Below are 26,843 nucleotides of genomic sequence, written 5' to 3'. Positions count from 1 at the left end.
CACAGATGGTATATTAAATCTCAAAACGTGGGCCCTAGTCAACTTTCATTATTTTTCTGCATATGATCATAGAGAATCAGGATATCCTTTACATTTCCAAGCAAAATCCATTTAAAAACTTTGTCCTTGCCAAACTCCAAAAACAGCCAGTTGAGAGTAATCCAGCAGAGAAATGCATCACCCCAATAAAGCTGTAGGTTTCATCACATGCACCAACAAATCTACATGGCTAGTTTCTGCACTTTTACAGAATTTATTTTACACCTATTATACCAAACAGCATTTTAAGCACTGACATATAAACTCCCTAATAAGATAAAGCAAAGACAAAGGCATTTATCTTATTAGAAATAAGATACACCATCACTTATAGTCTTCAAACATTATTGCACTTTAACTTTCATAATTTGACAATGCATTCATGAAACAAACTGCAGACAACTAGTTTTAACAAGACAAATTAAAGAACACTTTTAAGCAGACGTGACTGTCCTAAATTGTTTATTAGGTAAGAATTTTACAAACATTACTTATATTAGCGGTAACGGTGAAGCTGGAGAGTATTGCGCCTTCTCCAAGCTGCACGGCGAGACCCACCAATAGTGTGGTGGAACTTGTGGCCCTTTCCAAGGCCACGGCTCTTACGGCCTGCAGACGTCAGCCCTCTCATTTCCCTGTGCTTGTGGACTGGTTTGGTGATCCACTGGGTGTCAGGATTTCTTCTGATAGCTTTATGGAATGGATCAATGAGGATAACCTCAAAGAATTTGTACGTGGAATCTTCTCCAACCCAGTAAGAATTCAGGACTCTCAGAGCCCCACAGTGGCGTCCAGCTCGCTCCTAGAATAGGAAAAAAGGCCCAAAGTCAGCCTCCCACATTTCCCATAGTATCAATTTAGGATGCAATAATTCTCTTTAGTTCACCATCAGGTGAGACCGAGGCCTTTCACTAAGCTGCTCAAATATTTACTAAGCATCTCCCCAGAGGCTGAGACCATAAGTATGATAAGGCAGACTTAGTTAAGTAAAACAACGTATTTAAATATCCTTGGATTGATCTGAGATCATTTCCTCTTATTACCCCCCCCAAGGCATAAATGTTAAAATTTAGGATTCTGGAACCTTTTCCTAATACAATAAAGAAGTCACCACACTTTTACAGAAAACTTTAATATTTAGCATATTATTTTAGGCTTTGCAGGCCACAATGGTCTCTTTTTGTCGTCTTTTAAACACAAAAACATTTTTAGCTCATGGAAGGCAACGGGCCCTTGTTTGCTAACCTCTACAACAGAGCACAGCTTAATTTACTAACCCAGAAGGAAAACTTACAACTGACCACAGAAAATAAAGCAATACAAATAAATGCACAGCTTCTATACACCTGGGGAGATGTGCTCTTCAAGACAAAGTTTGCTGCCCTTCAAAAGCTTAGGTTCCACAGGTCCACACTAATCATAAAGCACCCTTTGCAGTATATGTGAGCAAAGACAGATTAAATCAGTAACAGAGACAGAGTCTCTGACATCAACTCTCTACCAAGATTAGTAAAAACTACAAAGCCCATTTTAAACACAATAGGGCTCACCTGTCTACAAATAAACAATCAGAAAAGTTGCCGAAATCCTCCTCCACCATCTCCAGGAGGTGCCAATACTCCTCCTCAAAAACCACTCACCTCGGCAACAGACTGAAGGCTTCGGGCAAACTTGAGCTGGTTAACACCATGATGGACGGGCTTGCCGTAGGTCGCACCCTTAGGAACTGGGCGTTTGCGGCCACCACGGCGCACACGAATGCGATATATGACATAACCTATACGAAAAAATTCACAGCCGTCTTACAAAAGCCGGAAGGGTGGAAGAGTCAATGACTTGTCACTTACGCTCCAACACCGTTACATTTGCGACAAGTCCAATACTATGTATCTGACAGACATAAAACTAATACCAGTTTGACTGGCTTCATGTTAATCACACAGCTGTGGATTAATTTCTATTCCCACTCTACACTCTTCTGGTGGTTTGGTCCAGACTCACACAGGTTTGTAATCTATGACACACTTGCTACTTTAGACACTTGTGTGCACGGTAATTCACGGGCCAACAACTTCTATGCGTTGCAGCCGAAGACAGTTTCTCCCAAAGCCCTACGTGAAGGAACACACGGGGCGATGGCATGTTTTCCTAGTCACCGGTTCCCAGCTTTTCCCGCGGAATATAATTTCATCCAGGCATCCACGCAGACACCACTGACCTTGCTTGGCCTTGTATCCCAGTCTGCGCGCTTTATCGGGCCGGGTGGGGCGGGGGGCCCTGTGGAGAGCAGACAGCTGGCGGTACTGCCAGCAGCGCACCCTGAGCAGAAAGCGCATCACATCCGACTGCTTCTTCCTCCATAGCTCCTGGATGTACTTGTAAGCGCCCATCTCGGCTTACCTTTGAGATAAACCTGCATATTAAAAAATATCATCCATTTTACGTCTAACGAGAAGAGTCCGTCCGTCCATCTTAGTTCCCCACCAACCACTGAGAATGAAAATGGCTCTGCACGAACCACAAGGGAGAGCCAGCTCCAACCCCACCTCTGCGACCCCAGCGGGCAGGCAGACCTTCGTCACATTCCTGCTGAACGAATGAATGGAGCTCGACTTGGGCACTGAGGGGGCGGATGACTGCGGCAAGCGGCGTCCCCCAGGGCCCGGCCTGCAGAGACCTCGCCGACACCACAGGGGAAGGCGCCGCCGCCAAGTCAGCTCTCGAGGAAAAAGCAGTCGCTCTACCTAATCCACCGGCCTCGCTTTACGACGCCCTAGGCCCGGCCCCATCCCTCAGCCCCATGCCTCCCTCTCCTTCACACTCCAGGCCCAGCTCGAATTCGCGCCGCCATCACAACATCCCCCCCATCCCGCCCCGGGGGCCGCCTCTCCACGTCTGCGCTGCCCCACATCCTGATCGAACTCGCGTCGCACAGAAGGCAGGAGACGCTCCGAGGACGTAGGGCCCCCGAGCCTGGATGGCCGAGGGGAAGGGAGATCAGCGGCGGATGGAGTAGCCAACTTCCCCAACACAGCCTACCTGATGGCTGCCGCCAGACGGAAAGGAAAGAGCCTTTCTCCCACAATTCCTTTTGGGCTCCTCCCCCACTTCAGCGAGCCTCTTTCCGGTGGAAAGTTGCGGCCGCCCAGAGCCTCATGGGACATGTAGTTCCGGCAGAGAGCCTGGTGGGCGGTGTTCGGCCGAGATTGGGCGCAGCCTCCTCTATTGTTCCGCCCCCTGCGCCTCAGGGTTCGAGTTTGAGAGGCAGGGGTAACCCAAAAGGCGTGAGTCCGTGGGGAGGCCTCAGCTAGTGAGCGTCGTGGACAGCCCCGCCGCCCGGAGGAGGCAATTTGGGGGTGGGGCTCCAGTGGCCGAGGCTCGCCGCTATCCTCGGTGTCTGCGGAGGCGTACAGGTCTGTGTCGTGAGTGTAGGGTTCGCTTCACCGATGCGGGCTCATCACCTGAGGCTTCACTGGGGGATCCCGGGTGCTCCGCGGTCCCTCTTTTCCCCACAGCCTGGCGCAGAACTCTGGGGCCCCGGGGTGGCTCTGACAGTCCCCCGCGACCCTGCCCGGGCCGCCAGATGAGGCGTTCGTGGTGCGGGGGCTTCGCGGGTGGGGGCCCGCGTCCCGTGCCCCCCGGGTCAATTTGGCTTTACCGCCCGCAGGCCCCAACTCCGAGGGATTTTCCCTTAAAAGAGGTCCGGGGGGAGGGGGAGCGCGGGCGGCTGGTCCACTTTCTATTTCCGTGCCTTTTCTGCGTACGGATTTGGTACGTCAGAACCACAGTTCTTTAGAAAAGCAAAATATTTATTTGCCAAGACCTGGTTGGCAGGTGCGAATGTTTCGGGAAGAAATACCGAGAAAATGCAGGCATTTTGTGTTGCGTTCCTTGTCGAAAAATAGTTTACTAGCTTTTTTGCGTCTGCAGAATATTTTCATTTTTGGTACAATCATGTGGTTTAATTCTCTTAACGAATTCTAAGTTTAAGTGTGGCCAAGGTTTCAGAGAATCATGTTTACCTTCTAAATCATTAGTGGTTTTGGTTGTTTTTTCCCGTTTCCAATTTTCCTCTCTCTTTTTTTTTTTTAATCGCAGCTTTACCATTGTAAGAGACCTCACATGGTTGATTGAGTCATTCAACAAATCTTTATGAAGTGCCTGATATGTGCCAGGCAGTGTTCCAGCTGTTGAGGATGCAGCAGTGGTCAGTGCAGAAATTCTAGCTTTCTTGGAAACGGGCGTAAGATAGATAGTATGTTCGGCGGTAAGTGCTAAGGAGAGATAGTAAGAGGAGAGTAGGGATAGGGAGTGTTGGGCTGGAGGGGGTCGAAATTTTGGACGGAATGTTCAGGGTAAGTCTCCTTGAGAAGTAGCACTTGAGAAAGGACATGAAGGATGGGAGCCTTGGAGAAGTGGGGTCAGCCAGGGGGAAACGAGCCAAGGCTGGAATATGCCTGGATTGATAGAGGAACAGCAAGGAGGCATTGTGGCTGGAATCAACCATAGGGGAAACTAGCAGGTGACGTCAGAGAGGTGAAGGTTCTTATGAGGACTTTGGGTTTTCAAACTGCCTGAGATTGGAAACAATGGAAAGAGTTTGAGCAGAAGGGTGACTTCGTGCGGCTTAACATTTTAACAGATCATATGGATTGCAGCTTTGAGGCTAGAAGGGAAAAAATGGAAGCAGAGAGACTAGTGAGGAGGTTGTGTTAGTTTCCTTTTGCTACTGTACCAAGTTACAGCAAATTTACTGGCTTAAAACAATACAGGTTTATTGTCTTATAGTTCTGTAGGTCAGAAATCTCACTAGGCCGAAATCAGGTTGTCGGTAGTGCTGTGTTCCTTTAGAGGCAGTAGGGGAGAATCCATTTCCTTGCCTTTTCCAGCTTCTAGAGGCCACCTGCATTCCTTGGCTCCTGACCCCTTCCTTCATCTTCAGAGCCAGCATAGTATCTTCAAATCCCTGTCTTTCTCTCTCACTTTCTGACACTCTTGTCTCCCTCTTAAAAAGACACTTGTGATTATATTGGGTCCACCCAGATAATCCAGGGTAATCTCTTCATCTCAAGGGTCTTAATTTAATCACAGCTGTAAAGTCCTTTTTACTACGTAAAATAAAATACTCACAGGTTTTGGGAATTATGACACAGACATCTTTGAGAGACCAGGTGAGAGAAGATGGTGCCTGAGACCACTTCATTAGTGATGGAGGTTGTAAGTGGTCCCCCGTTGGATGTGTGTCAAGGCAGAGGATTTACTGATGGATCAGATGTGGGGTGTGAGAAAAATGAGTCAAGAACGATTGACTACAAATCATTTGGAAAAAAGATTCTGGCAATGTGAATAATCACTGCTAATTTCTTAATTAGTTTTTGCAGTTTTGTTTCTTAATTTGCAGTTTGCTGTTTCTCAGGAGTTTTGCAAGATTTGGATTGGTATCTCCAATTGATTATTTATTTATTGTTTTGGTGAGGAAGATTGGCCCTGAACTAACATCTGTGCCAGTCTTCCTCTTTTTGCTTGAGGAGGATTGTCCCTGAGCTAACATCTGTGCCAGTCTTCCTCTATTTTTTATGTGGGTTGCTGCCACAGCATGGCTTGAGGAGTGGTGTGTAGGTCCGTGCCTTGGATCCGAACCCATGAGCTCCGGGCCACGAAAGTGGAGCATGCAAACTTAACTACTATGCCACTGGGCCAGCCCTCCAATTGATTTTGAGATTCCTGAGGGCAGGGATCATATCTGGTTTTGCCCCCTAGTTTGTCCCTAATGCCTGATAATATGGTAAGCTCTCAGTAAATATTTACTGAATGAATAAAAGAATGGTAAGGGGGCCGGCCAGTGGTGTAGTGGTTGGGTTCGAGGGCTCCACTTCAGTGGCCTGGGGTTCGCAGGTTTGAATCCTGGGCGCAGACCTATGCATTGCTACTCAAGCCATGTGTGGCAGCATCCCATATACAAAATAGAGGAAGATGGGCACAGATGTTAGCTCAGAGCCAATCTTCCTCACCAAGAAAAAAAAAAAGAATGGTAATCCAGAATCAGCTTATTATATTTTATTGTGTTCAATATTGTTTGCAAAAGCCTTTTAATTTGTGTTTATTTAAGTAACATGTATTCATATATGGATAAGTAGAAGTATTGCACACCATACATGATGTTTACATAAATAACTACACAGTATAGAAGTTTTTCCCATGTGATGCTTACATAATAAGATCTGTCTATAACATCTCTCTATGATGTTAACAGTATCTCAGTATTAATATTTTTGTGGTTGCATAAAAAAGTTGTGTCCTGTAAAAGTAGAATAATTTCTTTAGCTAGAAGAACAGAAGTACTGACAATTTGGGGAAGCTGTTTCTGATGGCTCTTCAAAGAGAATATTGACCAGGTCATGTTTTTATTCTCGAGCAACACTATTGGTTTGGAAAGCAAAGCAATATGTATTTAAGACTGCATTGGATTTTGCCTGTTAAGCACCTTTCTCTTAGTCGTTTACATAGATGAGGATTAATAGGTCACAGATTGAATTTTATTGTCCAGCAGTTTCTTAGGGTAGGGACTATAATAAGTAACTCTGACTGCTGCTTTTTGTGTCAACCTCAGTGTTGATGCAGTTTCTGGGTAAGCAGTTTCTGCTCTCATAGTATCACAGTGTTAGAAGGAACCTTAGAGGTCCTTCATCTACTCTGGAGCCTTTCAAACTCTTGAAACCTAGATTTACATAAGAGGCTTGGCGACCTCCAGGATCTATTCATGTGATTCAGTGCTTGTTCAGATACTGCAGATGGCCTCCTTTTTGTACTTGGAAGGAAATGGCGCATATTTATTCTGTTTGGGAATTATGGAATATTATAATGCTTATAGAACTAAGTTTTTATTTATAAATCTGAGTATAAATAAGCATAAGAACCACTTCCTTATGTGTAATGTGAGTCCCCGCCATCATGATCATATTTGGAAAATAAAGTTATTTTTGTATGTGTATTTAATGTAATTCATTCAAAATCTTACATTAGATATTAATTTTTTAAAGAATTCAAACTTTTTAATTGATGGTGGCAGGTCACTAATCTTCAACTTTATATGTAGTAGTAGTGTTTTATTTATTTATTTATTTATTTTTTCCCCCCAAAGCCCCAGTAGATAGTTGTATGTCATAGTTGCACAGCCTTCTAGTTGCTGTATGTGGGACGCGGCCTCAGCATGGCCAGAGAAGCGGTGCGTCGGTGCGCGCCCGGGATCTGAACCCGGGCTGCCAGTAGCGGAGCACGCGCACTTAACCGCTAAGCCACAGGGCCAGCCCTGTAGTAGTATAGTTTCCCACTTGAAGAGAACTAGGAACCTGGAATGTTTGAGTTATGCTTTGGTTAATCACACTTATCCTTTCATCTGTGTTTTCTTTTTTTTATTATTTTTTATTTTTTATGAGGAAGATCAGCCCTGAGCTAACATCCATGCCAATCCTCTTCTTTTTTTTTTTCCTGAGGAAGACTGGCCCTGGGCTAACATCTGTGCTCATCTTCCTCCACTTGATATGGGGTGCTGCCACAGCATGGCCTGACAAGCGGTGCATTGGTCTGTGCCCGGGATCCGAACCTGGGCCACCAGCACTGGAGCGCACACACTTAGCCGCTACGCCGCGGGGTCGGCCCCTGTGTTTTCTTTTTGATGGTGTAAAATATTTAACATGGCCAATTCTGTCTTGTCTTATCCCTTCTCTTTCCTTCCTAAAAAACCTTAAAATCCTTACCTAGTGTTTGAGTTACCTCTATTCAGTTACTTTTACTGTTTGCCCTTGATGGAAACTTCTCTGATATACCAAAATAAACCCCTCAATTTATTTATTTATACACACACACAAATATAAAGTAATACATATTTTTAACAAACTGTATCTGCCCATCCTAATATCAATGAGTTATTGAGTACAATTGTAGTATACCACTTTTAAAGCAGATGTATTAAGACTACTTCCAAAGACTCTTTGGAATATTTGATTTCTGAATTTCTCCGGATTCTAGTGGTTTCAGCATTTTTCAAGTTTGCTGCAGTCCCCAGCACTCATAGTTGCCTCCCTTTTATAGAGGGTCTATTGCTGTTAATCATTGAGTTTTGTTTTTTTTTTTTTTAAAACTGCCTGCTTCACTGAAGTATAGTATGTACCCGCCCCTTTAAAGCACTTGAGTTTTCTTGAAGGCTAGTGTAATGTGTGGTAAACGGACTTTTTGTGTGTGTGAGGAAGTTCAGCCCTGAGCTAACATCTGATGCCAATCTTCCTCTTTTTTGCTGAGGAAGATTGGCCCTGGGCTAACATCTGTGCCCATCTTCCTCCACTTTATATGAGATGCCGCGACAGCATGGCTTGACAAGTGGTGTGTGGGTGCGCGCCTGGGATCCGAACCCGGGAACCCCGGGCCACCGAAGCAGAGCACGCGCACTTAAACTGCTACGCCACCGGGCCAGCCCAAGGGATATTTTTTTGATTGAACAAAAAGGAGAGAGGAGGTAAGGATTGGTATTTATAAATTCTACTGGGGCTGAGACATTTTCAGAGGAAGAGAAATAACAATAGAAAAATCAGAATTTAGATTCCAGCAGCAACCTTTTGTGACCACAGAGTTGTTCTTTGCTGCCATCATTTTTCTTATCCTTTGGCAGATTTATTTCTTTTTCATCCTCTTCTCATGTGGTTAGGTGGCAACTTCCTTTAAATTTTAACTATTATCACTAAAAACCCTTTGAAAGAAAGATTCAGTGGTGTCATAACTTATAGGACACCACAATATGCAGAGAGAATAGAATCCTATGATAAATGAGATGACATTAAATTAATCATAAATTCAGAGGTATGTGTAGAAAACCTTTTAAAACAAGCCATAGTTGCTGACATAGGAGATACCATACCATAGATGATCAATGTTCACAAAGCTCTGCCCTTATAAATAAAGGCTGAGAATTCTTCTATTGCAGTTAAGCTGAAAATATAAAGAAAAACAAGTCCCCTAAGAGAAGTGGTTCTCTTGGAAGCAAGTGATAAATATTCCTGATAAGGTTTAGAAAGATGCCAAGCACGCCACCCAGGCAATAATGGTTGTATCACATAAGTGACGATTATTTCTTTAGTGGTAAAATGTAGTGTACTGCTCTGAGAAAGAGTGCTGTGTTATTACTGCACTACAATATTGTTAGCATTTAAATTTTTCCTGTTAGCAGATTAGTGTTGTGGCTGATTTGGGTCATAAAAAATTACAGACTTTGAGAAAATAGAGAAGACTTACGGGGAGTTCATTTGTTGCTTAATGTTTTCAGTGTTGGTAAGAAAACAAATAAACCAGTAGTGATGTACAACACACATGCATGCACAGAAAGATACCCGGTGTTCCTTTTATCTGAATGCTTATTTGAACTTTCTTATTGTACTTATTTTCTGACTTCAAGGAAGTGTGGTATCCCTTTTAGTCACAGTTACTGCATATTCTATACTTCCAGATGAGAAGAGAATTGGGGGAAATAAGGAGGTGGTGGGAGACAGCAAAGGCAATGTGGAAATGTAAATTCTCTTATCAGGTTATTTTCCTGTATTTGGTGAGCATTTTTTCATTTCACCTTTGCTTCTGTTACATTGCCTTCTGGAAAATAAAAGCTTCGAGGAAAATTGGAGAAAATGTTACCTGATCTTGCTCTTCCTTGGATATTTTAGGAAGCTAGGAGAGATGAGTTTTCCTTTTCTTACTAGTATAAAGTGCCTGAGCAAATTTTCTAGCATTGAGAAATATGACTCTGGGGCTGGCCCCGTGGCTTAGTGGTTAAGTGCGTGCACTCCACTACTGGCGGCCTGGGTTCGGATTCTAGGCACACACCAATGCACCACTTCTCCAGCCATGCTGAGGCAGCGTCCCACATGCAGCAACTAGAAGGATGTGCAACTATGACATACAACTATCTACTGGGGCTTTGGGGAGAAAAAGGGGAAAAAAGGAGGAGGATTGGCAATAGATGTTAGCTTAGGGCCGGTCTTCCTCAGCTAAAAGAGGAGGATTGGCATGGATGTTAGCTTAGGGCTGATCTTCCTCACCAAAAAAAAAAAAAAAAAGAAATATGACTAAGAGAGCCCATGTGGCTACCAGAATCCAATTTCTCACTCTCTTGAGACACGACTGACATTATTACTAATAATTAGTATCAGAAAAGACTGATACTAATATTAATGCATTAGTAGCATTAATGTTTCTTTAAAAAATCATGTCCATGCTCTATCCAAATTTTTATCTTCATGCCTCCTTAAAGTTTTACTTCAATGTTTATTTTTCCAAGTAAATATTGATGAGCAGGCAGTCTCTTTCAAGGATTGGTTTCATCTAGGATTCTATTTGGATTCCTATAGACTTAATTAGTATTGAAATATTCTTTGTATAAAATGTATTTATTATTTTTGAAAACAAACGTATTCATATCTATACATGTAGTCTCACGTTTATCTAGATTACCTCTGCAACGATATAAGAAAGTGGTAACACTGATTACTCTAAGGGAGAAAATGGGAGACTAGGAGTTTGGAAGGATATACCTTATTCTGTATATGTTTCTTTCTATTTGAAATTCACCCCCTGTGTATGTATTACTTATTAAATTTAAACTTAGAAAGAAAAGGTTGATTTCAACGGTATACAGTTTTAAAGATCTATTCTCTTCACAGTGATATCCTGAGAGAAGATGGGAAAGGGCTGCAAGGTTGTGGTTTGTGGCTTGTTATCTGTGGGGAAAACAGCAATTTTGGAGCAGCTCCTTTATGGGAATCATACTATTGGTAAGATTATTTTTCTCTAGTTTCTCTGTAGGTTCTGGGAACTGTTAGGGGTCTGTGATGGTACACAAAAGTGGGGTGTAATCCACAGGGACCAAAAGGGTCATAGAAGTCAACAGAAATTGAGGGGGGAAAAATCTTTTTATGTTATTGAAATTCAAGAGGGCTTGCTGTAAGTTATAACAGTTAAGAAAACAAATGTATATATATATCTCCTTTGTATATATGTTGTTTCCTGTATATTTACATAATGAATAGTGGTCTTGGAGTCGTACAATCAGTCACTTAAGTATATACCAAATGATCTCTCATTCTTATTTCAAACATAACTTTCCAGTTCTGCTGTATAGGTTTTAAAAATGGAAGAAACAGCTATTTGCTGCAGTGTGACCTAATTTTGTGAATTGGATTATCTCATTCCTTTATTCATTCATTGAGTTAAACAATTATTAAATTCTTGCTATATGATAAAGGCTGTGATGAGGCCTTGTGAGGATACAGAGGGGAAGACGACAGCATCTCGGGCTTTAAGGAGGTCATGGTTTAGTAAGGAAGACAGACATTACAGGTTAGAATAAAATGAGGTTTGTGTTAGAGATTAGAGAGATAAGTAGAAACATAGATCTTTGAAGTATTTATCTCTGGTAAGTAGCTTAGAGCACATTTCTATCTTACTTTTATTAACCTTTTTTTTTTGTGTGTGTGAGAAAGTTCAGCCCTGAGCTAACATCCATGCTAACCCTCCTCTTTTTGCTGAGGAAGACTGGCTCTGAGCTAACATCTATTGCCAATCCTCCTCCTTTTTTTTTTGTCCCCCAAAGCCCTAGTAGATAGTTGTACGTCATAGTTGCACATCCTTCTAGTTGCTGTATGTGGGACGCGGCCTCAGCATGGCCGGAGAAGTGGTGTGTCGGTGCACGCCCGGGATCCGAACCCGGCCACCAGTAGCGGAGCGCACGCACTTAACTGCTAAGACACGGGGCTGGCCCCTTATTAACCATTTTGATGAGCTCTGCTTCTCATCTACCTTCCCAACATAATATTTAACAATTTTGATTACATCCACATTTGGTTTTTATTATGATGCCTGTGCCAGCAGTTCTCAAACTTTTTGGTTTCAGAATCCCTCCTATCACAAATGCTGCACTATCAGTTCTTAATTTTTTACCTCCAGATTCTAATTTATGCCTATGCAAAAAATAAATTACGCTGGGGGTGAGGGGAAAAATCCTTTTACCCACTTAAAACCCCAAACAGCTTTTGTTTATGTTGGCTATATCTTTTGATATTTTTATTGTATTAGAAATTGAAACTGAGAAATTCAAAGAATACTTGTTACTTAAAATAATCTCAATAAACTTATTACATGGTAAGATAACATTCTTATGAAAAATAATTATCAAAAATTTAGTGAGAAGATGAGCATTGGTTTACATTTTTGAAAATCTAATATCCAGCTTAATAGAAGGCAGCTGGATTGTCATGCCTACTTGCTTTTATATTCAATCTGTTGTGATATGTTGTTTTAGTTGAAACATATGAAGAAAATCTGGCCTTACACAGATATGTAGTTGGAAGAGATAGGAGTATGTTAATAGCCTTTCCAGATAATTGTGAATATTCTTCTTTGGTGTTTCACTAAGACTCAACAAGTGATGGTTACTTAAAGGTTATTGCAATGTGGAATCTGAAACCACGTCAGTAAACTTTTCCTACTCTAGTACATTAAAATCTCATTGATCTATCTTGCACTTTAAATGGGTTTTTTACCCAACTATGGTTTTTTAACATCATGAATTGGTCATTTGGAAAATACTGGTTTACTGAGATAAGCAGCTCTTCCAAATAACAGTTGTTAATATCATTATCAATCTCTTCAGTCTTGGGAAGCTTTCAAGTTAATGGTGATGGATACAATTCTGTTTTTCGCTTGAAAGCTCAAATTTTATCATTGACAACAAATACTGTCAGTTATTTTCCTTGAAATGGTAGGTTCCCGTTATTAGTTTTTGAGAAAATGTCTGTCAAATACGCTGAATAATCATGTTTTTCTGTCATTTCTTCTTAAAAAAGTGGCTAGTTCAGCTTGCAGCTCAAACACAAGAGCTTTTCCTCCAGACAATTACCATAATTCATTATGCAGAAATACTTTATGCATACTTCCCATTAATCACATAGAATATTAAAAAGATATAAAGATGTATACTCAAGGATTGAGATTTAATAAAATTAGTAATTTTTATTTTTGCTGCTTCATCGAGGACATTTCTTAAGTGAAACTGGCTTCTTTTTTTAACCAGGTATGAGATGGTGAAGAACACAACTAATACAGTTGGTGCCACTGCCTTCATTTGTACTGAGGCGCCAGCAGCTTTACCCAGCGTTGCTTGTGCATCATCAGTACAAATGTCAACACAGTGGAAAAGACAAATGTCTTAGTATTATTAAAAAAATAGTTTTGCCCTCGTGGATTCCCTGAAAGGAGACCTCGAGGGATCTGTAGACCACACTTTGAGAGCTACTGGCACATGTAAATATTCTCAACTGAGCATTATTGTGTACTATAATTGTTTCTTTTCTTCTTTTTGTTTTTGTGGAGGCTAATATTTGCTTTATTTGTCATTTCTTTAGTTTTGTTTATACTGTTGGCTAATTCTTCCACATGCCCAGATGTTTCTCAGTTTTCTGTGAGGTCAACTGTATCAGTTAATCCTTTTTTCTTTTTTTCTTGGAGATACCCTTCTAGGAGCAAGCAGTCCTCTTATGTAGGCCTGTTGCACAGCTATCACCATGCAACTTCCCTTTACCTTTCTTTCTTCCTACGTTCGATTTACTGTTTCCTAGATCTCTTGTCATCTTTTAGTTTACACCCTTCTTTTGGTGGAGCATATCTTCCAGTATAGTCAAGCATCGTTTAACAGCGGGAATATGTTCTGAGAAATGTGTGATTAGGCAGTTTCGTCATTGTGTGAACATTATAGAGTATACTTAACAGACCGAGATGGTATAGCCTACTTCACACCTAGGCTATATGGTACTACGCTTATGGGACCACCGTTGTATATGTGGTCCATTGTTGACCAAAACGTTATTATGCAGCTCATGACTGTACTTTTTTGGGGTTGAAAATGTTCTACAATGGAATGGGGTATTGGGTGATGACAGTCCTCAAAATCCCCTCTATGCCTGGCGCAGAGTAGTAATCCTGGGGCTTCTGAATAGAGATATTTACTGTTGTCCCTGTGATTCCCTTTACTCCTCTGTTAGGTTCTGTTTTCTGGATCTGATGTCTTCCTCTTTCTATGATTACATGCTAATTTTTTTTTTTTTTTTTGGTGAGGAAGATTGGCCCTGAGCTAATGTCTGTGCCAGTCTTCCTGTACTTTGTATGTGGGACACTTGAACAGCATGGCTTGATGAGCGGTGTATGGGTCCAAGCCCAGGATCTGAACCTGCGAATGCTGGGCTGCCAAAGCACAGCATGTGAACTTAACCACTATGCCACTGGGCTGGCCCCTACATGGTAATTTTGATGGAGGGCCTCCTCAAATAGTTTCCTGAGAAAATGTACATGATACATTTTTTCAGGCTTCACATGTTTGAAAATGTCTTTATTTTACACTCACAATTGAATTATAATTTTGACTATAGAATTCTAGGTTGACAATAATTTCTTTTCAGTCTTTTGAAAGCATTGCTCCATTATCATCTTTGCTCCTTTATTATAAAATGCATCATATGTATATAAAAGTGCATAAAACACATACATGGTTTAATGAATAATTATAAAACAAACCTTTGCATAATCTCCACACAGGTCAAAAAGTAGAACACTGAGGGCACTCTAGTAGCTCGCCATGATCCTCCCTCCAATCACAACTTAGCCTTTCCCTTGACTTTTGGTTAATCAGTTCTTTTTCTTTATAGTTTTGCCACCTATGTATGTATCACTAAAGGATATAGTTCATTTTTGCCTGTTACTGACTTTATATCAATGGAATAATACTATATAAATTCTTCAGTGTCTGACTTCTTTCACTCAACATTGTATCTGTAACATTCATCCATATTGTTGTAGGTAGCTGTGATTTAATTTTCATTGCCTTATAGTATTCTATTGTATGAATACACCTCAATTTATTTCTCTCTCCTATCTTGATGAACATTTAGGGTTGTTTCCAGTTTGGGGCTATTAGAAATAATGCTGCAATGAACAGTCTTGTACATGTGTCCTAGCTATTATGTGGGCGAGTTCTGGGATATGTATCTAGGAGTGAAATTGCTGGTTCATAGAGGATGTGTATCTTCAGTTTTACCAGATTCTATTGTCTTCTTGCTTCTAGTGTTGCTTTTGAGAAGCTGGGAACCATTATGATTCTTGATGCTTTGGGTGTGGAAGCTTTTGCAGGCTCTCTTCTTTGTCCCCAGTGTTCTGAAATTTCATAGTGGTGTATCATAGAATTAGTCTGTTTTCATCCATGGTACTGAGCACTCAGTGGTGGGCCTTTTCAATATGGAAATATGTGTCTTCAATTCTGAATTATTTTGTTGATGCTTTCCTTCTTTTTTGTTCTCTGTTCTCTCTTTCTGGAACTCTCTTTTTGGATGCTAGACCTTCTGAACTAGTCCTCTAATTTTTTATTTCTCCTCTACTATTTTCCCACAATATTTTGTTCCACTTTTTGGGAGTTTTCTTCATCTTTATTTTCCAGCCCTTCTACTGAGTTTTCATTTCTTAGTATCCTCTTCTTGTTTCATGGATGCACTATCTCATCTCTTTGAGTATAATATTGAGTAGTTTTTTTGTTTGTTTTCTTTTCTTTGCAGGCTTTTTCCTCTAAGGTGCTCTTTTCTGATTTTTGGTCTCTTTTTTCCTCAGGTACCTGGTAATCCTTGGTTGTCTGCTCATAATTAAGAGTGGAGAACTAAAAAGCTAATTGATGGGGCTGGCTCGGTGGAATAGGGGTTAAGTTCATGCGCTCTGCTTTGGTGGCCCCGGGTTCGTGGGTTCGGATCCTGAGCACGGACCTAGCCACCACTCATCAAGCCATGCTGTGGTGGCATCTCACATACAAAATAGAGGAAGATTGGCACTGATGTTAGCTCAGGGACAATCTTCTTCAAGCAGAAAGAGGAAGATTGGCAACAGATGTTAGCTCAGGGCCAATCTTCCTCACCAAAAAAAAAAAAAAAGCTAATCGAAAGCTCTAAGCATGTGGATACGGTTCATGACTTTGAGCTTCACTATAAGGTGATCTGGGTGGGGCATTTGTTGGGGAACCACAAATGTTAGCATATTTAGGATTTTTCCTTTCTTGCTGGCCAGATTCCCCAAATTCCTCTTCCCAGAGGATAAAGACCTGGCTGTCGACAGTTTGGGAACAGAGGGAGCTTGACACTTAATTGCCCCCTATTTTCACTATGGAACTCCTACCCTCTATCCCACAGTCCAAGCATCCTCTATTTTACCCTGAGATTGCACCCTTAGTCTTCTGCAGCTATGGGGGAGTGGTAGTTACCCAACAGCATGGAGTGGGAGAGGAGATCTAGAGAGCTGATGGAAGAGTCATGACTTCACTTGATTTATAGAGTAACAAAATCTCCAAAGGTCTAAGCTTAATGGGAAGAGGAGGGGAACCAGCCTAGCGTTTGCTGGATAAAACATCCACCATGACAAAAGTCTTGGTAGTTTTGCCTTTAAATTGTTTTGTAATCAAAGCCCAGTAAGTTTGTGTCTTAATAGAATAACGTTTAATTTCCATAAGGTACTTAATATATCACAGGATGATACATATACTCGAACCTACGAATAATTTTCCCTTACCAAACATTGAACACATTCCTTAATGTAAAGAATTATGCAGATAAAAGTAAATTTTTGGTTTCTCATGATCCAATCTATTTATCATTACATGATTATTCCTTTTAATACTTTATGGAGATTTTATTTAATACAGACATTTCATGTACGGCACCTGTAACAAGTCATTCTACAGTATTTAGGTTGTTTAAAACTACGGCAAGAGTTTTCAAAAACCTATAATATAGTATGTTTTATTGGTATAGGATGTTATTCATGTGATTTTACCTCCGTATATAGCTCATATCTAAATATGAAAGTGGTTACAGGGACCGTACCATACCTTTCTTATCATATGCCTCTCCACTACTCATTAAAATTCAAAGTGTTGGGCTGGCCCCGTGGCTTTGCGGTTAAGTGCGCATGCTCCGCTACTGGCAGCCCGGGTTCGGATCCCGGGTGCGCACCGACGCACCACTTCTCCGGCCATGCTGAGGCCGCATCCCATGTACAGCAACTAGAAGGATGTGCAACTATGACGTACAACTATCTACTGGGGCTTTGGGGGGGAAACAAAAAAGGAGGATTAGCAATAGATGTTAGCTCAGAGCTGGTCTTCCTCAGCAAAAAGAGGAGGATTAGCATGGATGTTAGCTCAGGGCTCATCTTCCTCACAAAAAAAAATAAAAAGAAATCTTTCAAAAAAAAAAAAATTCAAAGTGTTAATCTTCTCCCCTTAATCCCCTTATCAACAAATGACTATTGAATACTTGCTGTGTACACAGACTGGTTCTTTTCTCTCAAAGAAGTTATAGACTAGTTGAAGAGACAAAACCTGCACTAGTTGAAGAGACAAAACCTGCACAAATGGAGCAAACTAAAATGCATTTTGAAAGGATCACTCAGGCAAGAAGGGGACTGAAATTGGGACATCAATTATGAGCTTACCTCACTCATTGATTCAGCAAACATTTACTAAAGACTTTCTATGTATGTAAGTCAATTTATTAGTCCTCAGAGCTATAAAGATAGATTAGCCACAGTCCTGGCTCTCAAAGACTTTATACTCCAGCTTTGGAGGGGACATATATGAAAGATTTAAGTATAAAATGGTATTACCTGTACAAGGCACAATAGGAGCAGAAAGGAGGGAAGGGGATAATCAGGAGAGGATCCACAGAGTTGACATTTCAGAAGAGTCTGGAAAGGATATTATGTGTTTACCAGGTGTTACTGAGCTACTGCCTTAGTTCAGGTGAAGATAAGCCAATGGGAATGGAAGGAGGCAATGGACTGAGCAGATGTTTCAGCAGTAGAGTGGGTGATTTATAACATTCAGCCACATTTTCCTTGTTCAAAGAGAACTCTGAAGACTGCCCAGGTGGGTGGTGATGAAGGGAAGAAAGCAAGGAGGAGGAACAGGTGTGGGGAGGAAAGATAACAAGTTTTGCTAGTTTGAAGTACTTGCAGGACATTCACAGACAAGTGCCAAGTAGGTACTTGGGAATTAAGGCCTGGTGCTCAGGCCCAGACTAGACGTACATTTTTGAGTCCCTTAACCAGCCCATGGAAATAGTGGAAGTTGTACAGAAGAAGAGCAGCAAATTTACCCCGGGTCTTGTCCTTGCCTCTGATGGAGAAGAAAATGGGGCCGCTTAGTTCTTGAAGCTACTTTTAAAATCAGCCTTTAATTCTCCAATTTAGGCATAAAGTTCTTTGACTCTTCTAACAGTTACTTTTTAAAAATATGTAATAGTAAATCTCATTGCCAAATTTTTATTTCTATTCAGAAGAAATATTTTTAAAAAGGAGGTTGGTCATTTACTATAACTACCTTTCATTTTAAAGAAGTTAGTAAATGGAAATATGATTCTTATATGTAGTAAATAGGGCACCTAGAAAGCCAACTTCTAAAGGATAAGAAAATACTCAACAATTGGTACTGAGTTTTCCAAAAAGAGTAATTTCTTTTTTTCTTGAGGTATAATTGACATAACATTGTATGCTTTCAGGTGTACAATATAAAGATTCGATGTTTGTATATATAAAAGTAATTTCTTTTTAATCTCAGGAATGGAAGATTGTGAAACAATGGAAGATGTGTATATGGCTTCAGTAGAAACGGATCGGGGAGTAAAGGAACAGTTACATCTTTATGATACCAGAGGCCTACAGGAAGGTGTGGAGCTGCCAAAGCATTATTTTTCATTTGCCGATGGCTTTGTTCTTGTGTACAGTGTGAATAACCTTGAATCCTTTCAAAGAGTGGAGCTTCTGAAAAAAGAAATTGATAAGTTCAAAGACAAAAAAGAGGTAAGTGGGTACGTCAAAAATGCCAACTGTGAATTATAATACTATTTAAATTGTAGCATGGACTTTTGGGCAGTTAATATATTTTAAAAGCATTAAATTGTATTCACGGTATCTGTAATCTTCATAATTTTTTTTTAGCTCAAGAAATACAGACTGAGTTCAATCAGGACCTGACTGAGTTCAATCAGGACCAGCATTTGACTTTCTGCCTTTGCTTGTTACCATGTACAAGTTGAATTTTAATAACTCCATACCCCAAGTACTACATAGTTCATTTCATATTGTTTGGGATCACTGTTTCCTAGGGCTCTTTATTATCTCCTTGGATAAATAGGATTCTTTCTTTTCTTCAGTCTTACCAAAAAAAAGAAGAAATGAAAAAACCTAATAAATAATTATTGTATTCTACCCATTTACTACTTAAAAATAAGATTCTTACCGTGTTCTGTAGTCTCATATGATCTGGCCCATCCCTATCCTTTTCGTCTTATCTTTATCATTCTGTTTCTCTGTCACTGTACTCTAGTGACATTGGTCTACTTTGTGTTTTCCCAGCATGATAATTTTGTTCCTCTATTGAGTCCTTCTCAATTGCTGGTTCCCTTGCCTAGAACTCTCTTATCAAGATCTTGCTCCAGATTTTCACATGGCTGATTGATCATCATCTAAGATACCATATAATGTACTGGTTAACAGCACTGGCTAGATGTTCTTGACCTAGATTTTTATATTTTATTTATTTTTATGTTAAATTTTTTATTTTGAGATAATTGTAGATTCACATGCAATTTTAAGAAATAACAGAGATCCCTTACCCAGTTTCCCCCAATGCTAACACTGTACAATATCACAACCAAGATATTGACATTGACACAGTCAAGATTCAGAGTATTTCCATCACTCTAAGAGTCTCTAATGTTACCCTTTTACAGCCACACCCACTTCCCTCCCATCCCCACCCCCACCTTAACCCCTGACAAAGACTAATCTGTTCTTCATTTTTATAACCTTGTCATTTCAAGAGTGTTAACATAAATGGAAGCATACAGTATGTAACCTTTTGGTATTGGCTTGTTTCACTCAGCATAATTTTCTGGAGAGTCATCTAAGTTATTGCACATATCAGTAGTTCATTCCTTTTTATTGCTGAGTGGTATTCCATGGTATGTACCAAAGTTTGTTTAACCATTCACCTGTTGAAAGACATCTGGGTTGTAATTTTTTTTTTTACTATTTTGAATACTTATTTACTTTGTGAATAGATAACATATTCACAAGGTTCAATCTTCAAGACATAAAAAGGCAAGTAATCAATGCTCCCTCCCACCTGTTTCCCATCTTTCCTACCTAAACAGATAAATGCTGTTATTTCTGGAGTATCCTCCAGATTCCCCTCCCTGCCCCCCAGAAGTTGAAAGTATAGTTCAGTGAACACTCATATACTTGACACTTTTCTTCTCAACTTTTCTTCTTCAGTTTTCTTATCTCTAAAACAAGGATAACAATAGTACCCTCCTCATATAGTTGTTATGGGGATTTATCTAAACACATTCATTCAGTAAATGCTTATTGAGCAACCACTATGTGTCTGGCATTGTTCTAGGTGAGGTGCGGGGGATACAAGACAACACAATGGAGTCTTGTTCCCATAAAGTCTCTGTTTTGGGGGTGGGAGGGGGAGAGACAGTGAACAAATATATGTTACAGAGTGATGCTATGTCGGAAAGTAAAGCAGAGCAGAGTGAGGGTACTGTTTTCTCTAGGGCGGTCTGGGAAGGCCTCCTTGATAGGGTGACTGTTAGCAGAGATTTGAAGGAAGAGGTAGGGAGCCAAGCTGATGTTTGGAGGAGGAGTGCACCAGGTGGAGGGACAAGCTTATGCAAGGGTCTGGGGCAGGAGTTTGCTTGTTATGTTCAGGAACAGCAATGAGGCCACAGTGAGCTGGGAGGAGAGGGGTGGGAGACGAGGGGCAACATTTTTGGATCAGAAGCCATTGATTTTGAGCAAAGGAATGACATGATCTGGGCTTAGGTTGCATTTATTTATTTTCATGTTTGTTTTTAAAAAATTGAATAGGTAATGTTTGCACATGGTTCAGAAATAAAAATGATATATAAAAAGGACTATAGTGGGGCCGGCCCGGTGGCTTAGCAGTTAAGTGCGTGCGCTCCGCTACTGGCGGCCCGGGTTCGGATCCCGGGCGCGCACTGACGCACCGCCTCTCCAGCCATGCCGGGGCTGCGTCCCACATACAGCAACTAGAAGGATGTGCAGCTATGACATACAACTATCTACTGGGGCTTTGGGGGAAAAAAGGAGGAAGATTGGCAATAGATGTTAGCTCAGAGCCGGTCTTCCTCAGCAAAAAAAGAGGAGGATTAGCACGGATGTTCTTCCTCACACACACACACAAAAGGACCATAGTGAACCCTAGTTCCCACCCTTGTCCTCAACCACCGAGTTCCTGAACCTCAAGCATGCTTTTTTAATGTTTTATCACTTTACTAGTTTTGGGGCATCTTTCCAAAGTTTCTTTATGTAAATACAAAGCAAGTAGGAGTATACATATTTTTTTCTTATTTTTCCCTCTTTCTTACACCAAAAGTAGTGTATTGTTCATGTAATACATCTTGGAGTCCTTTCCATTATCAGTACTCAGATTCCTTTTTTTTTTTTTTTAACTGCTGCACAATATTCATTGTGTGGATGTGGATGTATCATACTTATTTAACCAGGCCCAAATTGATGGACACTTGGGTTATTTCTAGTCATTTGCTATTATGAACTATGCTACAATGAATAATCTTATACACTGATTATTTTGTATGTTTTAGGGTATAGGGTTACTTCTAAGATCAATTAGCAGAAATGGGGTTCTTGAGTCAAAGGGTAAATATATTGCCAAATTACCTTCCATAGGAATGGTATGAAAATGCCTGTTTTTTCCAGTCTTGACAATAATGTGTGGTTAAACTTCAGGATTTTGTGAATCTTCTGGGTGAAAATGGTATTTTAATAGTTTCATTTTCCTTAATAGGAGTGAAGTTGAGTATCTTTTGACTTGTTTTAAAATTATCACTTTGGCTGCTGTGTTGACAATAGACAGTTGGGGGATAAGGTGAGAAACAAGGAGTTTATCTGAAATGATACTGCCCTGGAGCACTTGAGCATTACCAGTTGAAGAGTTGAGGAGAAACCAGCAAAGGAGTCTAAGAAGTGGCCAGTGAGATTTGAGGAAAACCAAGAGATAAGGGTGTCCCAGAGGCATGTAGAGCCAGTACTTTAAAAAATAGGGAGTGATTAAACTATGTCAAGTGCTGCAGATAGGTCAGAAAAGCTGAGGGTGAAGAAGTGGCCAGCCTTTGGTAACCTGGAGGTCTTAACAAAAACAGTTTTAGTAAAACAGTGAGATGAAGTCTGACTGGACTAGATATAGGAGAGACTTGAACACAGCAAACACAGCTCTTTGAAAGAGTTTTGAGTCAAAGGGTAAATATCGTCCCATAAAGGGGAACAGAGAGGAGCTGGAGAAGGATGTGTGAAAAGAGGTTTGGTTTTTTTAGATGAGAGAGATCACTGTATTTGTATGCTAATGGGAATGATTTAATAGAGAGGAGAAAACTGATGATGCAGGAGACAGAGAGGGGATAATTGCTGGAGTGACATCATTGTCCAGGTTAAAGAGGATGGGTTCTAGAAGGTGGGTACATGGCCTTGGAACATGGTAGGTTGTTAGATGTGGTGGTGAGAGCACATGAAAATTCTCTTCTGATTGCTTCTATTTTCTTACTGAAATAGTAGGAACATCAGCTAAGAGTAAGGTGGGGGAAGGAAGAAGAGATGTTAGAGGATGGAGAAGAGGGCCAAGGTAGGAGATGTCTAGTTAGAGAGTAAATGGAGGAAATGTAATATATTTGCTGGGGAACACCAGCTCACTTGAGGTCAGTGATTATGAATTGAGACCAGCCAGCAGAGTTTTTTCTCCAGCCACATTCAGTAAGTGGTGTAGGCACACAGCACAGGTGAATACAGTAGGATAGTGATGGCAAGGGAGTAAATTAAAAGAATCTCAGCAGGGTGAGGAACCGAAGACGAGAGGGCTTGAAGCACAGTGATATATAGTAGAACCAGTAGATAGTAGGCCCTTGTGGTGTTTAGAATTGTTGCATTCAGGGTGTTAGGCATGAACTAGGAAGGAAGAGGTCAGAATGGGATTCCTGGAATTGGTATCCTAGGGGGGAGCAGTTATAATGCCAAGAGCTAGGATGTGTTCTTGGGAATGAATGGCTGAGGTCAGGAGCGTGATTAAGATCTTGGGAGAAGTCAAGGAAATGAGGGACAAGGTTACTGGCAGGTCATCCACATGGCTAGTGAAATCACTAGGAATTATGACAAAAGTAGTGAGGCAGGGACCATGAGCCAGGTCTCTAATGAGCAGCAACAAGATGGGGGCAGGCAGCAGGAAGTACAGACTAATAGCACCAGCCTTCAGTTTTGGGGTTTTTAGGAAAGGATATTGTTGGAGGCAGCATTGAGGGACAAAGAGGACACCTTACGTCCTCTCCCACCCTCTGTGGTAGTGAGTACTGCAGGGCTGAGCCAGGTTTCAGCTAGGTAAGAAGGTGAAGCAAACATTCAGAGCAGAGATGGGGGATGTAGGGAGGGGATTTTGTTGAAGTCCAGGGGCAAAGTGGAACAGTTTCTGCAGTTGGGGAGGGGAGGGAGATGGAGGTCAGATTAGGGGATATCCGTACATGAAGATGAAAATCTGGGTGATAAAGAATGACACAGGAGGCCTTGAGGGGATGGCTTCTGCTAAGAAATGGAGTATATTTGCCAAGAAAACCAAAGCTCTGGGGCCTGCTCTTCCATTCTGCCAGGAACGCATGGCCTTAGTTATAGCACAGGGAAGGCAACTTAAAGGCTCCAAGATCTAGTTCAAAGCTGCTCCTCATAGGGGCCTTGTCTGACAGTTCTTACTGCCCTTCCTCCACTTTCCAATCATCCTGTTTTGTTGTCTTCTTTACAGTCACTATCTGAAAATCTGGATATTCTCTCCTCCCTCCACTCCCCTTGGGCTTTGACTGCTTTGTGACTGTTGCGTTCTGGTCGCCTAAAACGGTACCTGGTGTCTAGTAAGCGTTTGAGTGATTGCCTTGCATTTAGTGTAAAATGTTCCTGTTGGTCCATACATTGAACAGATATTTAGTGCTTGCATCAGGTACTCTTCTATGTGTAGGAATAAAGTGAACAGAAGTTCCGATTCTTGTGGAACTTTGGTTCTAGGGGTGCAGAACTCTCACAGCTCCACAATTCCTTTTGTTCTATTTTGAAGTACGTATTGCAGATTTCCCAAACAGCAGGTAAAGCTAAACTGAAATGCAGACACATTTCAGTGAAACCATTATCTGTATCCTGGATATTAATTTCCCCAAGTCTATGTTCCATTCCTACCTGAGTTGAGTAACTTCACCTGTTAATTTAAAATGTTTCATAGTTAGCAACCTGTAGAGTATCTGCATTTTTAACAAAAATGCATTAAGGAAGGAGTGAGGTTAATGTCGTACTATCTTATTCAGTCACATCTGAGAATCAGTTTTGATGAAGCAGTTTGTTAAATGAGACGTTATTCTTTATTTCTCCATTTTGCCTAGGAACTGATGTTGGCCGAGTGTGATCTTTTTATCCATTTTTCTTTCAGGTAGCAATTGTTGTATTAGGAAACAAAATCGACCTTTCTGAGCAGAGACAAGTGGATGCTGAGGCGGCACAGCAATGGGCAAAAAATGAGAAAGTGCGACTGTGGGAGGTAACAGTTACAGACCGGAAAACACTGATTGAACCATTCACTCTGTTAGCCAGCAAACTTTCCCAGCCCCAGAGCAAATCGAGCTTTCCTTTGCCTGGGAGGAAAAACAAAGGGAACTCTAATTCTGAGAACTAAAATAAATAATGCCACAATTTTTTGTTGAATAGTGATTGCCTTGAAGTGTCTGTGAACATATTTAATGTAGGCCATTTGTACCTACTTTTGGTCCTTAGGAAGTCCCTAAGGAAGTAATTTAATGCACTTTAGGTTATAATTAAATTATTTGGGCTGAGTTTATTATTATTGCCTGATATGAAATAATATATTTGCATTCTCATTGAAACTTGTCCTTGCAATTAGCACCTTTGTTATTTACATTTATGTTGCACTTGTCAAAACAATAAAATAAAGTTGGGGTAGTACGCAAATATACCTATGAGTAGTTCCCCTCCCTTAACCTGTTTCAGAAGTTATTATTCTGTGTAACTTGATCCGAACTTTTTAGCTCAAACATAACTTTTTTAAAAAGTTTATTAATCATCTAATGTCTAGGATTATAAAATGATGTTTTTTTTTATGTCCAAATTGGATCACAAACAGTAAACAACTTGAGTACTAAGTAAGCTAAATTTTCTCTTGTGGCGATCTGCTAAATGGAACAAAACCTGTGATTTAACTTTGTTCAAATTACATGTTGAGCATGACCTGAGGTCGTAGCTAGCGTAAATAATGTTCAAACTGTTTCTTCTTTAGAAAAGGACAGTAAAGCTTCCCTTTTCCACAAGGAATACTATACCTTCTGGAATAGTTTTCTGGATATGTAGTCATGTGGAATAAAACGTATTGTAAAAATACTGGACTACAGGCAGTCTTCAAGTGAGATATCTGAGTCTGTGCTATGGTTCTTGGAAGATTTTGGCAAGATATGAACCAGGGGGCTAACTGTATTTAGCAAGTTGAAAATACTGTAACTAATTTTAAAAGTAGGAAACAAGCTACTTAGTGGTTTATGTCCTGAAAGCAGTTAACTATTTGATTTAAATGTAAAATATGAAATAAGCTGTTCTACAAAGAAATGTTAAGACATCTAGTAAATTGTAACATCTTAAATAGAATACTTTAAAGGCTAGGTTCAATGATTTTTAAGCTCAGCTGGCTCAGTTCAGTGAGTTCAAGCCAAGAACTGCATATAAAAGATAGAAAACTTATAAATCAGCTAGTGCTGGGGCCGGCCCAGTGGCGCAGCGGTTAAGTGTGCGTGCTCCGTTTCGGCAGCCTGAGGGTTCACAGGTTCAGATCCCAGGCATGCACAGATGCACTGCTTGCCAAACCATGCTGTGGCGGCGTCCCATATAAAGTAGAGGAAGATGGGTACCGATGTTAGCCCAGGCCCAATCTTCCTCAGCAAAAAGAGGAGGATTGGCATCGGATGTTAGCTCAGGGCTGATCTTCCTCACAAAAAAAGAAAAAAAAGTCAGCTAGTGCTGCTACCATATAATTCTTTAAAATTTCTCATCACAAATATATATTTTTGGTCAAAAATTTTTCACTCAGATATGACTGTCATTCCCTGCCTTCTCTCCCAGTTACTGTGTGTTGATCTTCTAGCTTTTTCCTATGTATTTTAGACAGATGGATAAATACTTATAAAATGATTTTTAAATAAGTAATACACTACATCATCTTGCAGTTTGCTTTTTTCTACTGAATGCAAGTTAGATCTGTGTTAGTTACCGTATTCTTTTTAAATGCTTACTGAATGTATGTATACCTTCATCCTTTGCACCTGGGTGAGTTTCTCTGGAGTAGATACAAAGAAATAGAACTGCTGGGTTATAGGACATGTACACTTCGGTACTACCAAATTGCCCTCTAAACATGGCTGTACTAATTTATCCATGAGAGAACCCATTTTTCATGTACTTGCTGCCACAGCCTCTGCAAGTTACAAATCCTTGTAAAAATTGATACAATAGAATTCATCTTGGAAAGATGATGGGTTAGATAGTCTAACCTTTTCTAAGACACCTCAAATCTATCCTGCAAGGTTTTGTATAAATTAATGTACTCA

At 40.6% G+C, this 26,843-nt stretch overlaps 2 protein-coding genes across 3 annotated transcripts; one reads left to right on the top strand and one right to left on the bottom strand.

Moving 5' to 3' along the window:
- Positions 1–484: 484 nt before the first annotated feature.
- Positions 485–3,117, bottom strand: RPL15 (ribosomal protein L15). Its single transcript, XM_058553874.1, has 4 exons — positions 3,079–3,117; positions 2,258–2,452; positions 1,680–1,816; positions 485–841 (listed from the first exon to the last, which is right to left on the bottom strand). The coding sequence occupies exons 2-4, from the start codon at positions 2,427–2,429 to the stop codon at positions 536–538; spliced, it is 615 nt and encodes a 204-aa protein (XP_058409857.1). The 5' UTR covers positions 2,430–2,452; positions 3,079–3,117; the 3' UTR covers positions 485–535.
- A 122-nt stretch (positions 3,118–3,239) lies between these two features.
- NKIRAS1 (NFKB inhibitor interacting Ras like 1) lies at positions 3,240–26,478 on the top strand. Of its 2 annotated transcripts, none has more exons than XM_058553883.1 (4): positions 3,240–3,452; positions 10,743–10,853; positions 18,722–18,963; positions 24,665–26,478. In XM_058553883.1, exons 2-4 carry the CDS (start codon positions 10,760–10,762, stop codon positions 24,905–24,907), a joined length of 579 nt encoding a protein of 192 aa, XP_058409866.1. In that variant the 5' UTR covers positions 3,240–3,452; positions 10,743–10,759; the 3' UTR covers positions 24,908–26,478. The 2 variants fall into 2 exon arrangements, with proteins under 2 accessions (XP_058409866.1, XP_058409863.1); XM_058553880.1 differs by having other exon boundaries at positions 3,241–3,384.
- The last annotated feature ends 365 nt before the right edge of the window (positions 26,479–26,843 follow it).

This window comes from Diceros bicornis, chromosome 2, assembly GCF_020826845.1.
Source record: "Diceros bicornis minor isolate mBicDic1 chromosome 2, mDicBic1.mat.cur, whole genome shotgun sequence".
Lineage (NCBI taxonomy): Eukaryota > Metazoa > Chordata > Mammalia > Perissodactyla > Rhinocerotidae > Diceros > Diceros bicornis.
Note: the sequence above shows the minus strand (reverse complement) of the source record. Positions and strands in the feature narration are given on the sequence as shown.

Bases quoted from the DNA above. Each gene is read 5' to 3' on its own strand.
- RPL15 (XM_058553874.1), bottom strand. From the start codon at position 2,429: ATGGGCGCTTACAAGTACATCCAGGAGCTATGGAGGAAGAAGCAGTCG. The intron at 1,817-2,257 runs GTCAGTGGTGTC...TTTTTCGTATAG, and splicing joins GGGATACAAGGCCAAGCAAG to GTTATGTCATATATCGCATT. The intron at 842-1,679 runs GTGAGTGGTTTT...TTCCTATTCTAG, and splicing joins GCCTTCAGTCTGTTGCCGAG to GAGCGAGCTGGACGCCACTG.
- NKIRAS1 (XM_058553883.1), top strand. From the start codon at position 10,760: ATGGGAAAGGGCTGCAAGGTTGTGGTTTGTGGCTTGTTATCTGTGGGG. The intron at 10,854-18,721 runs GTAAGATTATTT...TTTTAATCTCAG, and splicing joins TTATGGGAATCATACTATTG to GAATGGAAGATTGTGAAACA. The intron at 18,964-24,664 runs GTAAGTGGGTAC...TTTTTCTTTCAG, and splicing joins AGTTCAAAGACAAAAAAGAG to GTAGCAATTGTTGTATTAGG.